The sequence below is a fragment of the Peromyscus maniculatus genome, chromosome 16, assembly GCF_049852395.1.
Source record: "Peromyscus maniculatus bairdii isolate BWxNUB_F1_BW_parent chromosome 16, HU_Pman_BW_mat_3.1, whole genome shotgun sequence".
Taxonomy (NCBI): domain Eukaryota; kingdom Metazoa; phylum Chordata; class Mammalia; order Rodentia; family Cricetidae; genus Peromyscus; species Peromyscus maniculatus.
This window is the reverse complement of record NC_134867.1, coordinates 39,232,619-39,246,237: the sequence shown is the minus strand read 5'-3', so window position 1 is coordinate 39,246,237 and position 13,619 is coordinate 39,232,619. Positions and strand designations below refer to the sequence as shown.

The window sequence follows — 13,619 nt, the reverse complement described above, 5'->3', positions numbered from 1 at the left end:
CCTTATCTATTCACTGCCAGGGTGGATCGCAGCGAAGTCACGCACAGGGTGTTCTCCCAGCCGCCTAAGTCCCGGCTCATCTCCTCTGCGGGACTCTCGTTGATTAAATGTGTATGTGAGTGTAGAATGCTTGTGCATATTTGTACATTTGTTTATCTCATTCATTATCGTGGTTCTTCTGATTTTCTGAATCTGTAACTCATCGTAAAGTTAATGAGGGTAAATTTTCCTAGAAAAATGTGCATAGGTATCCTGTGAAAATCTGCAGCTGGTTTTCTGAGACCTTCTTCAGGCTTAAAAAGACCGCGTTACCAGAGATTTTAAAATATCATGTGTTGCTTGGTGTGTGTGTGGGAAGCGGGGAGGGTTGTCTCCAGACAGTCATTCATTTGCCCCCCATTCAAATGTCTATGTTTTTATCTACCAACAAAGTTAGCTCCCGAGATGGTTTTGGAAAATTAGCTTTCATTTTGTGTTTTTGTTTGTTTGTTTGAGACAGGGTCTTTTTCTCTATAGAGTCTTGGCTGTCCTGGAACTCGTTTGAGACCAGGCTGGGCTCAGATGCACAGGGATCTTTCTGCCTCTGCCTCCTGAGTGCTGGGATTAAAGGTGGGCACTACCACACCCAGCTTCTTGGTTTATTTTTAAGCTCACCATAAATTACCAATTGTAACTGTAGGTGCTGGCTGATCGATCAAGGGATCCAACAATGAGCAAGATGTGAGGTGGACCCTGGACCTCAGAATGCTAGTTCCTGTCTGTGCGCAAAGGCACCTGGATGGAGAAGTGCTTTTCTCCATGTTCCAATTGTACTTTATTGGAAGTAAACACATCCCTGAGCTGAAGACTCCTGCTTAACGAAGCTGTTTTAGGATGAGCTATTAAGAGGGTTTTTTTTTTTTTTATCACTCAGTTGAAACAAGATCTAAAACTGGGAGAGGTGACTCCCCTGTATGAGACAGTCTTGTTAATGACAACTGAAGAGGTAGGTCCTCAGGACCACACTGAAAACTCACATCAGCATATGGCCGAAATCCCAGCACTTGGGAGGCCGAGGCAGGAGGATTGAGAGCTTGAGGCCAGGCTGGCTTATGTGAAACCCTGCCTCCAAACAGACTCATGACAGTGGACCAGAGAGTTAATAGTAGTAGTAATATAAGACTCAGTATCCGAGAGGTTATCACTGGCGAGAGTTCTTCAGGCCAGCCAATCATGCTGGGGAACCGTTTGAGAACAACAAAATACACCCTTTATCTTTGATAACATGCCTTTGACGCCAAGGCCAATGAAGTTTAGAAATGGGTCCCGAGACTCGAATCTGGATTAGAATCACACCTAGGCAGCAGCTCTTTAAGATCTGCAAGAGCCAGTTTCAACCGACCACTAGGTCTCCATGGAGACACGTATTTTAAACCACAAGAAGGAAGAAGGTTCATGCATCCTGTTGACTCAGGACAGTTTCAAAGCTGCTTTGGAGCAAGCTGAGTTTCTTGGATATCTTTACACCAATTTAGCCTTCCAAGGATAGGCCCGTTCTCATTCCAAACATACTCTTTGGCTGTGTTTGCGTCACTGGAGCTGGCCTTCAGTGAGGGTCGTCTTTGTGGGCAGGAAGAAAGTTCTAGCTGTGCACCTAATGACTGTACTGGCTCCTCATTCGGCTTATTTATTTATTTATTTATTTATTTTTATTTTACCTGATACAGGTTGGCAAGGTGGTGGTTGGTTTTGATCAAAAACGGCTGGTTCACCCCTGGGTGGTCCACGTCATGGGCCGCCGCAGCCAGGAGTCCAAGCATGATATCCAGAGGTGTGAGGAAGCTGGCCAACTGTTAAAAAAAGTAAAATCGGGAGACTGAGTGCTACCATTTGCCGTGTCTCCGTCAAACAGAATGCAACACCGTTGGGCCCGTTAGTCAGACCTCTGCCCTCTGAGGTAGCCAGTGAGGCGATATGCACACAGAACTCTTAAGGGTGGGAGCAAGGACCGTGTGGAGAGTGAGTGGGCAAACATAACTCGTGTTCTCCATCCCGCACTCTCTTCCTCCTGCCCACAGGTTTTGTTGCCGCAGTGGCAAAGCCCGTGGGCAATATCGATGGCTGGCCTGCAGGAGCCGCGGCCATTCCCCCCCCCCCCCCTGGTAGGAGAGGAAGTTGCAAGTGAAGACATGGGCTAGTCAAAGGAGTAAACAAGACTTAAAGAGCCAGGAGTGTGTTTCTTTGTTTAAAACATCCATTTGAAAAGTATTAGTATTCTCTCCCCGGCTCCTCCTGCCCTGTGTGTGTGTGTGTGTGTGTGTGTGTGTGTGTGTGTGTGTGTGTAAAGGTATATGCATCCCATAGCTTGTGTGCTGTGGGGCCTGGGGACCGAACATGAATGATTATCAGGCTTTTGTGGCAAGTGCTATTACCAATGGAGCCATCTTACCTACTTTCCCTTAATTCCCGCCCCTATACTGGGGATTGAACGTAGGGCTTCACACACACTCATCAAGCACACTCCCACTGGACTTAGGCCCCAGCCCCGGTGTATTCTAACTAATATATGTCTTTGCCAACTTCTTTGAAAGAAGGAGCTTGGATTGCAAAAGTTGCATTCTTTCTGAATATGGACTAAGTGGTGGGAGAATGTGTGAGAATCTTTACTTTTTGTCAACCAGGAAAATAAGCAGGGAAATGGAAAGTCTGACTTAAAAGTAGAAGTATATAATACCACCGCTAGACCACAGAGAGATCCAAAAGAGCTTTGGTGTCCAGGTCCGCCGCATCCCTGCTGCTCTATCCCAAGATGCCTGTGTGGTATCTGTGTGTTTAGGGGCTTACATTGAAGCATCTGTATATTTAGTGAATTACTAAACAGAGCCTCGAACTTGAATACTATTAAAAAAACCCTCAAAGAATTCCTACGGTATATTACACCAAACCCCTAATTTTTTAATAGTGATGGACTGCCTTGATTGTAAGGACCACTACATTACACTATCATTATGTCTTTATTCTCTGATTTTGGGTTGGTTCATCTCATCAGAGCATGCTTGCTAAGAGGTCTTGGACATTCATGATTTTTTTTTTTTGGATTCTGAATCAGAATCTCCCATTGGCCAAGGAGACATGGGACTTGAAACTGGAGGAGCTCTGATCCCCATTTACTGATCAAAAACCACAAGCTGGGAAGCCTTTTCCAGTATAGCTCAGTGCTAGCAGTATTTGTGGTAAAGGTTCACTGTGAAAGTCCTGGCCTTTGGGACCACTGAGAATATGTAAGAGGTAGGCTGGCTGCTGCTGGTCTCGAGTAGCCTTGAAAAATCAATAAACTATGCAAGGAAATCTCAGAAAAATCCACATCTGTTTTCATGGCTATGGTAAGATTTTCGGAGCTGACACTGAAAATGTTAGTATAAATAATTTGCAGTCATATTTTGAAGGATTCCCAACATTGAACAATTTAATGCTTAGTACATTGACTTGGCATCCCCAGATGGCAGCCGAGGTGACTGAATCTTGCTTTACCTTTGGCTCCTTCAGGTAACAGTGCATGGCCTGGGTGACATCGGCTGCATGGACAGCATTGTGGTATGGGTTGTGACCGTGGTAATCTTCCTGAACCATGACTAGGAAGAAAACAGAAAGCTTAGTCAGCTAAAATCAAAACGAGCATGACATAGTAGATGAGACATTGGTGTTTCTTCCAAAGTGCACAGCCCGAGGAGTCCTTTAAAAATGAAGGCCGTTTGCAAGCCTTGCACCTCAACTGGGCTGTTTGTGATGGAAAAGAAAGGGAAGAGAAAGGCCAGAAGGATTTGTGAGGCTCTTGGGATGTCTCACTTCTTCCGTAAATCACCACTTTCTGGCATTCATGAAGGCTCTCATTCACAGGATGAATAAATATGGAGGAAAAAGTCCAACTTCGTTTCACACCATCATTTAATTATCTAAATCTGTTGCCACTCATTAATATCATGCCACAGATGACACTTCCTTTCAGAGCCCCCTTTTTTTTGGATTCCTGCTGTCTAGGGATTATATTACCACTTGAATCACAAACACTCATCCCAACAGTTCTAGTCCTCTATCAGGTGGCTGTCACAGGACTGCATTGATCCAAGGCGGGCTTCCTTGGTTCACATCTCCCTCTGTTGGAGCATCCTCACTCACGGCCCTCCAGTGCAATGCAAGGCTCAGAGGGTCATGTCCAATGATAGGCAATACCATCTTGGTTTGTTGCTTATAGAAGCCGATACCCTGCTTCAGTCAATGCTTGGAATGCAGTATATTCAGTGTGTATAGAATGACTGGACTTACAATGGCCATATTCTTCTATTATGCTATGAATCTGGCTCTGAGTTCTACTGTTAATTCAGCTGTCAAGGCTGTATTTCTTAGATGTTCTGGGGGCACATATGCATGTCCAAAGAATCTGCATCTCTTTAGACCAGTCATCATTATTTGGCCCTTTTCATGGCATTGCTTTGCTCAAGCAATTAAAATACGATCAGCCTGGGGTTATTTAGGATTCTGGAAAGGAGCCAGGTTGTGTGGCAGGTTTCATGTATTTCTACTACGCTGCATATACTTTTTATTCGGTAGGCTTGTTTCCTATCATATGTAAACTCAAGCCCTGTCACTTATCTGTGATGTGCAACTTACTTAGCCACAATCCTCAGCTTTCTTCCCTGACTTTGGGATAACACTATCATGTATTAACACATACACATCCTTGAAAGAGGTCCCAGAAGATGTAAGCAACATGTAAACCCGGCGGCTGACGCTGCTTTTTATCTTCCTCCTGATGGTACTGAGTCAACTCTCAAGTTCATAGCACAGAGCAAGTCAAAGAACTAGAAATGTGCCACATGGCATTGGCAAGCCATCCGGTGATTGGGAATCTACCTTGGGTAATTCATGGGCAGGTAAGTCAGAACACTCACAGAACCAAAGGGCTGGGGCTGCTTTTAGAGAAAGACTGACGGCAGCCTTGTGTGTAAAGATGGCGGGCTTAGACCTGTATGTGAACTGAGGCCGGGTTTCTAGTCATTAGCCTTGGGAAAATAGTGAAACCTCTTGCTTGTTCTCTTTAACTGTGGACCAAATGGGGATAATAATGTCCAACTTGTGGTTTTCTTCAAATAATTAGAAATATCTAATATCTCTCCATAGTGGCTGGTATGTAAGTAGTAATCACCATTCATTTTAAAGATTTTCAGCAATTCGGGTTGTGACTGGAGTTATTTGAGGCAGATCTCCTTGGAATTTTATAAGTATGAGAGCATATCAGAATTATCTAGACACCTATATATTCTTGGTGGTTTTCTTCATGGATCCTTAACGTAGTACAAACACAACACATTAAGCTAACAATTTATCAACGACTTAGGCTAGATACGCTATATTAAAAACCAAGATACAATCTTTTAAGATTAATTTGAGGTCTTTTTCTAGTATGCTATGGTTCTTAACACTTTATTTAAAATTATTTCTGTTATTTTTGAGATTATAATATGTATTTACAGGGCGGTGGTGGTGCATGCCTTTAATCCCAGCACTCAGGAGGCAGAGGCAGGCGGATCTCTGTGTGTTCAAGGCCAGCCTGGTCTACAGAGCGAAATCCAAGAAAGGCACCAAAACTACACAGAGAAACCCTGTCTTGAAAAACCAATATATATATATATATATATATATATATATATATATATATATATATATATATATCATTTACATCATTTCCCCCTTCCCTTTCCACCCTCCAAACTCTCCCATACACTTCTCCTTGCTTCTTTCAAATTTATAGCCTTTCTTTTTCACTAATTATGTATATATATTCCTATATGCACAAATACAACCTGCTCAGTTCATAAACGTTACTCATACGTATGTTTTCAGGGCTGACTATTTGGTATTGAATAACTAGTTGGAGTGCTCTTCCCTGGGGAAGACTATGTCTCTCTCAGTTGCCTGTTGCTCTTTGTGCAGGGTTGAGGACTCGCGAGCTCTCTCCCATATCACGTCTATTGCTGTCCCTGTTCAGCTCACGTTTCGTGATACTTGGAGTCAGAGTTACACATTGTCCTCATTCCTGTGGTTGTGTAGGAACACACAATAAAAAAGACTTACCCAAAAACCTGTGCAAGGTCACCATGTCCAGCTTGAAATGGTGGATGAGGCCATGGGTATTGAAGAGGTGACACAGCAGTGTCACCAGACTGTTCCCTGGAGAGGAAGAGTCGCTTGCTTTATTATTGTTTTTAAAACACACTAGCAAGATTGAAGATAAGATTTAAATTCTCTGAAATAAGGTTTCTCTGATATAATTCCTCACTTCAGATTCAAAATTATATATACTATGATCTTCTTCTAGGTTTCTCACTATCGTACAAATAAAATTAGCTCCCATCTTACACCAGTGAAAAAGAAAATAGTCAATGAAGAAATTTGTCTATTGAAGTATTGAGTGTGTGTGTGTGTGTGTGTGTGTGTGTGTGTGTGTGTAATTTTAAAAACACATGGCTGCTTGAAATATGCTTTAAGTCACTTCCAAATAACTTTTACATTATAGGGATATTTAAATCACTACACTGCTCAACAATAGTAACCTACTCTTCCTATGACACTTATATAAGAGAAGATTGACTTTGAGATATTTCACAATTCCAGCCAGAAGGGCTGCAAAATTAAATCTATGATAACATGAATGAATATTCAAGAGATATTATAATAATTATTTTGAATTTATTTATTTAATTAATTATTGAGATAGGTTCTCACTATATGTAGTTCAGTTCAGCCTCAAATTCTTGTTCTGGTAGCCTCAGCCTCCTGAGTGTCACCCGTGCCTGGCTGACACGGAATTTTTAATATTTTAAAAAAATATTACAGAGCTTAAATAAGACTTTGTAAAGGATCAAGAAACTGCCCAAGTGTCTTCAGCACAACCTGAGTATTGCCAAAGAATGTCCTTTTAGAGTACCCAATTCAATGCATCTCCACAAATTTCATTGTCTTGGAGCTATTTTAGAACTCTCCAAGTTAGAGATAGCGGATATCATGGCAAATGATCCTTGTCCATAGGCTTATAACTGCAGCTAGTCCGGTGGTGTTTCACGGCTGTTTATTAATTCATTTCTGTGTGTCTTACTGCGTGTGTGTGTGTGTGTGTGTGTGTGTGTGTGTGTGTGTGTGTGTGTGTGTGTGTTTCTTTGATGTTTCCTTTGGAACTGTTGTGGTAGGTCAGCGGCCTGCTAATGAACTGAGATAAACACAATCTTTGATGGCTTCATTTCTGTAACAGTCATGATTATATTTTCTTTCAAACACCACTTTAGAAGTTCTTTCATTCACAGTTAATTTTATTTATCAGTCCCCATTTCCAGCTGATCCAGACAAGTTCAAATAAAACATTATGGACTCCACCCATATCCTATGTATTCTAGTTAGCTTTCCATAGAGTAAAAAAATCCATGCCATAACCTTACACTACATTTCTCTTACAGCACACTGCTTGCTGAGTCAGTGTTGAGAAAACCACGGGCCATGACTTACCACACAAATATGACAGATGATGGGTCAGACCAACCTCAGCATTAAGTGATGCCTTTCATTGGCCTAAGCTTATCTACACTTGTTTGACAGGTAGGGGAAAATATATTTTATTATTTTGTTAGGCAAAACTTTTATAAACATAAAAATATGAAAAGAACGGTCAACGGGAGTGTTTCCTTTTCAGCAACAGCCTAAGCTTTTATATTCTTTCCCTAAAAGTGGCTTCCTTCTGAGGATGACAAACTGATTTGAGCAATGTCTGAAAAGAACACACTTAGCTCACTTAAGAAGCCGCACAAGCACCTTGCCCATAAGGGGCAGGACTAGTCAGGTGTGCTTTTGTGTGATTTTTGTGTGTTCACTGCCCATTGACTGGCAGTGAACTCTCTACATTTGGACATGACCACAGTAGTATCTGCGAGGAAGGAATGCAATCAGCAGTTTCCTAATTCTTTCGGGATCACAAGTCAGAAGGAAACCATCCTAACATGCTAAGGTCAAGTTCAGTCCTCATTCTTCATCTGAATTAATTTCCCCCTCCCTGCTCTGTCTTGACTGACTCTAGATTTATGAGAGTGGGAAGAGAAGGAAAAAGTAATCTGTCTAAAAGTACAGCTTGTTTCTCACGAAATGAATCCACTTTATGGTGTGTATGTTAGTGAGAATTCTGTGTGTGTAGGGGGTGACTTACCATTTGTCAAGCGATCAAACAAGAAGATGTCAAAGTCCCACATTCCAACTTTGGAGAGCATATGCTGAAAAGATAAACAAACAAAAAAATAAGCAATGCCCCAATGAAGCACATTGAGACTCAAACATTGACTTGTAGACATTAATTGAAATAGTTGAAAAGATGGAAACAATATCGTGCTACTCTATGTACAATGGATTTGGGGTAAACTAGACTCCGCTCCATTCACTAGTGACAGCTCAAGGGTCAGGCTCTCAGGTTAAACCATGGGTCTAATGTCAGTCACTTTTCCTCCTGGCCTTGCGACCTTGGTTACGACCTTACCTTCTCCAACCTTCATCTGAAAAATGTGGCTGATAACATCCCCATCAGAGAGTTGTTTGCTGGGGTGGAGAGAGGTAGCTCTATGGACCTCAAGTACCTGTCACAGTTCCTTTTCACAGGGAGCACGGGTGTAGGTGTTTGTTAAAGGGACTCTGTGAAGGGTGCGTGGTAGGGGGAAGCTTTGCAACATTTTTTGTTTTTTATTTTTGCTGTTTGTATTTGTGGTGTTTGGAATTAAACCTAGGATCTTGTTCATGTCAGACAAGTACTTTACCACTGAGCTATGGTCCCAGTTCTTACAATAAAAAAATTAAAAATGAAGTGAAAACCATTGCTGAGACATTATTTTGCTCATGTAAAATTAACTACTGCATAGGAAATTGAATAGTATCTGAGTATACCAGATAATTTAAAGACCTACTGTGTAACACAGATATTATTAATGAAGAGGTAAGCCATGTTTAGAATTAAATGAGACATAAAAGTTGTGGTGGTTGATTCTTTCTGTACCATAGTTCCTACAACTCCATCCATCTCTGTTCGAAGGCACAGTCACTGATGCAAGACTGACTGCTGATTCTCTCTGCCCTCAAGTGGTTCTGTGAAAAATCCAGTGCCTTATATAGCATACTCAGCTCTCACGACTTACTAAATAAAAATAAACAAAGGGAAACTTGACCCAAATCATATAACATGAAATGCAGGTCCAGGCTCAGTCTTCTGACAGCTAGACTTTTGGTCTATTATTCTTTTTGTATCTCAACATCACCTTTTAAAAATGTGGCTCCTTGAGAAGAGAACTTATTATGAGTCTCTGTCACCAACACTGCAGTGTTAGAAGAACTTATTATTGATCTCCTTTTTACAAATCAGCCAACTCTCCACCACCTAGTCAACTACCCACTAACCATTACTTACCAACCAATCATCTACCAACCAAACACTGACCGCACATGAACACCAACCAACCAACCCACCAACCAACCACCAACTACCAACCAACTAACCAACCACCAACTAATCAAACAACCAGCAATTCATTCAATTTCACTCTTAGGTTGTTGTAAGATCTAATTAACTTTTATCGTTTTATAGACAGGATATCAGAAAGTTTGTTTCTCTGGCATGATTTAGTGCTCATTTTTAGTGGCATATATATAGTAATATATCATTGTATGGAGGTACTCATACCATGTATGCTACAAAATACAACTTTTGACATTTGTTTAATGGTGACCGTTTATCCCTGGAATTCAAATTCCTTTGGCAACTTAGGCTAGATGTAACTTGAAAATTGTTTTTAAACCATCACACATTGAATTCTACCTCATCACAATATAGAATGAAAATCATTTATTATTAAAAGGTTTTTGAATGAATTAAGAACAGTAGGCTAGTATGCTGTGTTAAGAGCCTAGTGCATAGCTAAGAGTTGATAATTACTAGAGGTTTTTTTCAGTTGTCATTGTATAAGACAATTTAATGGATTTAAAAATTTAGTTACACCCTAAGTAGTAATTGTTCAGGCCAAGACTTTACTTTGTTTATCATTGTAAAAATATGTTCTGCACATTTATAAAAGTGAAAATAGATAACATGTATTTGGCATGAGTATGTTAAGCATGGGGACATGCTTTACCTTAGGACTGGGTATGCAGCTCAGGAGTGGGGCACATACTTAGCATGCATGAGCCCTGGGTTTAATCCACAGCACCCCACCCCCACGCCACAACTACAACGACAGCATGTTATAGCTAGAAAAATATAATTACCTCTATGAGGTACATGGTTCTATTACCTTCATTTTGTGTTTGAGAAAGTAAGTCCAGATGTTTTAGATAGCAAACCCAGAGTCACATAGCCCCTTTGAGGCAAAGTAGGGCTCGGACCCAGGTGCCGTCAGCTGGGGCACAGGTTCTTGACCACTGCCGGCCGGGGGGCGGGGGGTAACTGGCTTACCCTTGCTTGTCCAAGGTAGTCTTCATCCAGCAGGTGGAGGGGGGCCTGTGGTATAATCCCACGGAGAAGCCTAGATGCATGGAAGTATCTTTGGAAACTTAACAGTCTTTTCACCTTTTTCTTAGTGCCAATTTCCCCTGAGTGTGTTGTATCTGTGGAAAGGAATCAACATGCAGAATTTTGTGAGTTTAAAACATGCATCGCTTTCTCTGTGTCAAGTATAATATATTAAAAAAGAGAGGCGTTCAAAAGACACTTTAAGGGCTAAATTGAGTTGAATACGGTCTATTAAACTAATGTTTGAAATCCATCTAATAAATAGAACGAACAAACAAACAAACAAAAAAGAACAAACAAATCAATAAGGGCGCTTCCTGCCCGTTCTTTCCACTGTTCCTCTTGTTCTCTCTTCTTTTGACAAGGTTTTATATGTAGCCCAGGATGACCTCAACATTGTGATCTTTCTGCTGAGGGTCTAGAGTCCTGGGATTACCACAAGTGGCTTTGTGTTTCTTACATATTTTACATATACTTTTCTTATATGATTTTGGATGACATGAGTTGTATGAATTAAAAACTTCACTTTTTGGTTGGTTAATTTCTCATCTTAAGTCCTCTTCCGATGTTGGAAGGCTGTGAGAAAAATATTTCTTGATGTCTTAGCAGTATCATTGACAAAGTAATGAAGCAACATCATCATAAAAGTAACCAACAAGGCTGTGAAATAGCAACGAGGGGGCACACTTTCTAACTGTGTGTTCTCTTGCACTGCTAAGTGTCCGATCTCGGCAGTAGAGACACTTTCATGCTCATGTTATATGTACCCTTCAAAATTTGATGCTGACACCGTGGTGCCTGCACATGGTACTGCCAGGTAACATATCTGAATGTCTGTCAAGAGACGTTTTATTTCGGTTGAAATGCTTGAGTCACATGAGAGACGTCTTCGGCAAAGTTAAGTTGTCGAGTCCATTTAGGAGTCTAACAGGAAGCATATAGCTGACGTATAAAGCAATTTGTTTTTCTGCCATATCTTCCCCCCATCACCTTATCTCCCCTATGGAACTCAAAATTACCACTAATGAGAAAAAGAAAGCCAGGGTTTTAAAACACGGAGCAGTGAATGGCCAACATCTGTAACTTATTACTTGGCTGCATGAAGCATGGAAAGGCATAATTCAGGGCCATCAAGGCCTGCTCTGCTCTGAAAACACTGCCTGATTAAAATTACTTGTATTTACAATGAATCTAGATTTCACCCATAGAAAGAGGCGAGCATATGCACGTGGAGATAAGTAGAGATTGGCTGGGGTTGTGGTTGGGCTACATCAATATGAAGAATGCTGCCTGAGGACTCTGTTCTGCAGGTAGCATCTCCGTCCCATGCGTTTGTTAAAGTATAGCATAAAGTGAAGCTGTTCTCTCATTTATTAAAATAAAAAACAAATGAATATCTTTTATGGGCTATTCACTGCTTTGGATATTTCGTTGAGCAAAAACAAGTTCTCTGCCCTCTTAGAATGGACATGGCAGGGGGAGATTGACAATGTGTAACATAAAAGTAAAGAAATAATAAAATGCAGAGATAAATGTAATGGGGATGGTAGGTGGGAGAAGCAGAGAACATGGGATCAGAAACTGGGTTGGTAGTAGCAGTCAGTGCTGGCCTAATGAGAAGATACAATTTTTCCCAAATTAGAAGCGATGAGGGAATTAGCTGAGTATTAGGATGTACCTTGGGATGTACCTTCCACATATGGAAACCAGACCAAACAACTATCAGGAGTGGGAACGTGCCTAGAATGCCGGAATGTGCAAGGAAAAGAAGGACCAGTGTGTGTGAAGAGGAGAGAAAAGGGTAGGGTGAAGGATGAATTCTTGGAACAGAGGACGTCCTGGAAAGATATCTCAGGAGGTTATTGAAATAGTCCCGTCAGGAGCCATGGCTTCCGAGACACAGTGGCGTCAGGGGAGGGCATAGACATGATGGTGGACCTTCAAAGATATTTTAGTTATATCCGAGTTTTTGCCTGGACAACTGGGAGAATGGCTTGCCATTGCTTGAGATAGGGAAGGCTCGGGTAGCCCAGGTCTACAGTGGACAAGTTTTTATGTAGGGAATTTGGATGTCTGTTAGAGACTCGGGTGAAGATGGTGAGTCAAAAATAAGAGGATGTAAAGTCCAGAGCTTGAGGGAAAAGCCCGAGTTAGAGATACCAGGATGAGACTCAGATGAGACCACCCAGGGAGTAAACACTGATGAGAAAATGGCCCAAGCTTGAGTATGGAGTGATTCCACTTCATCTTCTGTATGGTCCAGAGAAGAGCAGAGTTATGGGAGGTGAAGAAGGAGCAGGTGGAAAGCTGGCTAAATCATTGCCTGGGAGCCTTCTGGAGAAGTACAATGTGAGCTTCTGAGCATCAAATGCCGTTAGTGGTGGGGGCAGGAACACTGACTCTGAACTGTACGCTTAGAAAACACGCATTTTATTGTATGCAGACACAACAACTCTTAGCAATAGGGACCAGTTGTTGGGACAGGACAGAAAATGTCCACGTGAACAGTGACACATTGCACCAGAAAAATGAGAACTTGAAACACAATGGGATTGTTTGAAAAATAAAAATGTGGATTAGTGAGATGGCTCTGTGGTGTTTAGTGCCAAGCATGGTGACCTGAGCTGGATCTCCATGACCCACATGGTGGAAGGAGAAAACTAACTTCATAAGATGTGCTCTAACCAGCACACACACACACACACACACACACACACACACACACGTAATAACAGGAGGCTTTAAGAGATCCCTTTAAGCAAAAGTGGAAAACTGGAGCTTCATAGTAAATGATGGAAGAATAAATTTTAAATCTACAACTGAAAAAAAACAAAACCCAATGAACTTATGGGCAGGTGATTAAGATAAGGGGATGCTTTTTGCAGAACACGCCAACACACTCCAATAAATATAGAAGAAATAATAGAGTGGGGAAATTGCCACTTTGCAGCCATCATGGTAATAACTGAATCAGGCTAGAATCCTTAATGGATATTACAACGATTAAGGAAAATTTAAAATGCATCAGGTAATTGCATAATACCACAACGTC

General features: G+C 41.4%; 1 protein-coding gene across 7 annotated transcripts in view; it reads right to left on the bottom strand.

Moving 5' to 3' along the window:
• The window catches only part of Pde7b (phosphodiesterase 7B), a 307,348-nt gene that overhangs the window by 27,684 nt on the left and 266,045 nt on the right, over positions 1 to 13,619 (bottom strand). For all 7 annotated transcript variants that reach the window (XM_076552648.1, XM_076552650.1, XM_006980108.4 and 4 more), the window contains 5 exons: positions 10,511 to 10,662; positions 8,228 to 8,291; positions 6,112 to 6,207; positions 3,511 to 3,611; positions 1,698 to 1,829 (listed from right to left, as the gene is read on the bottom strand). In XM_076552648.1, the coding sequence (XP_076408763.1) occupies positions 1,698 to 1,829; positions 3,511 to 3,611; positions 6,112 to 6,207; positions 8,228 to 8,291; positions 10,511 to 10,662 (545 nt within the window). The remainder of the gene's footprint in view (positions 1 to 1,697; positions 1,830 to 3,510; positions 3,612 to 6,111; positions 6,208 to 8,227; positions 8,292 to 10,510; positions 10,663 to 13,619) is intronic.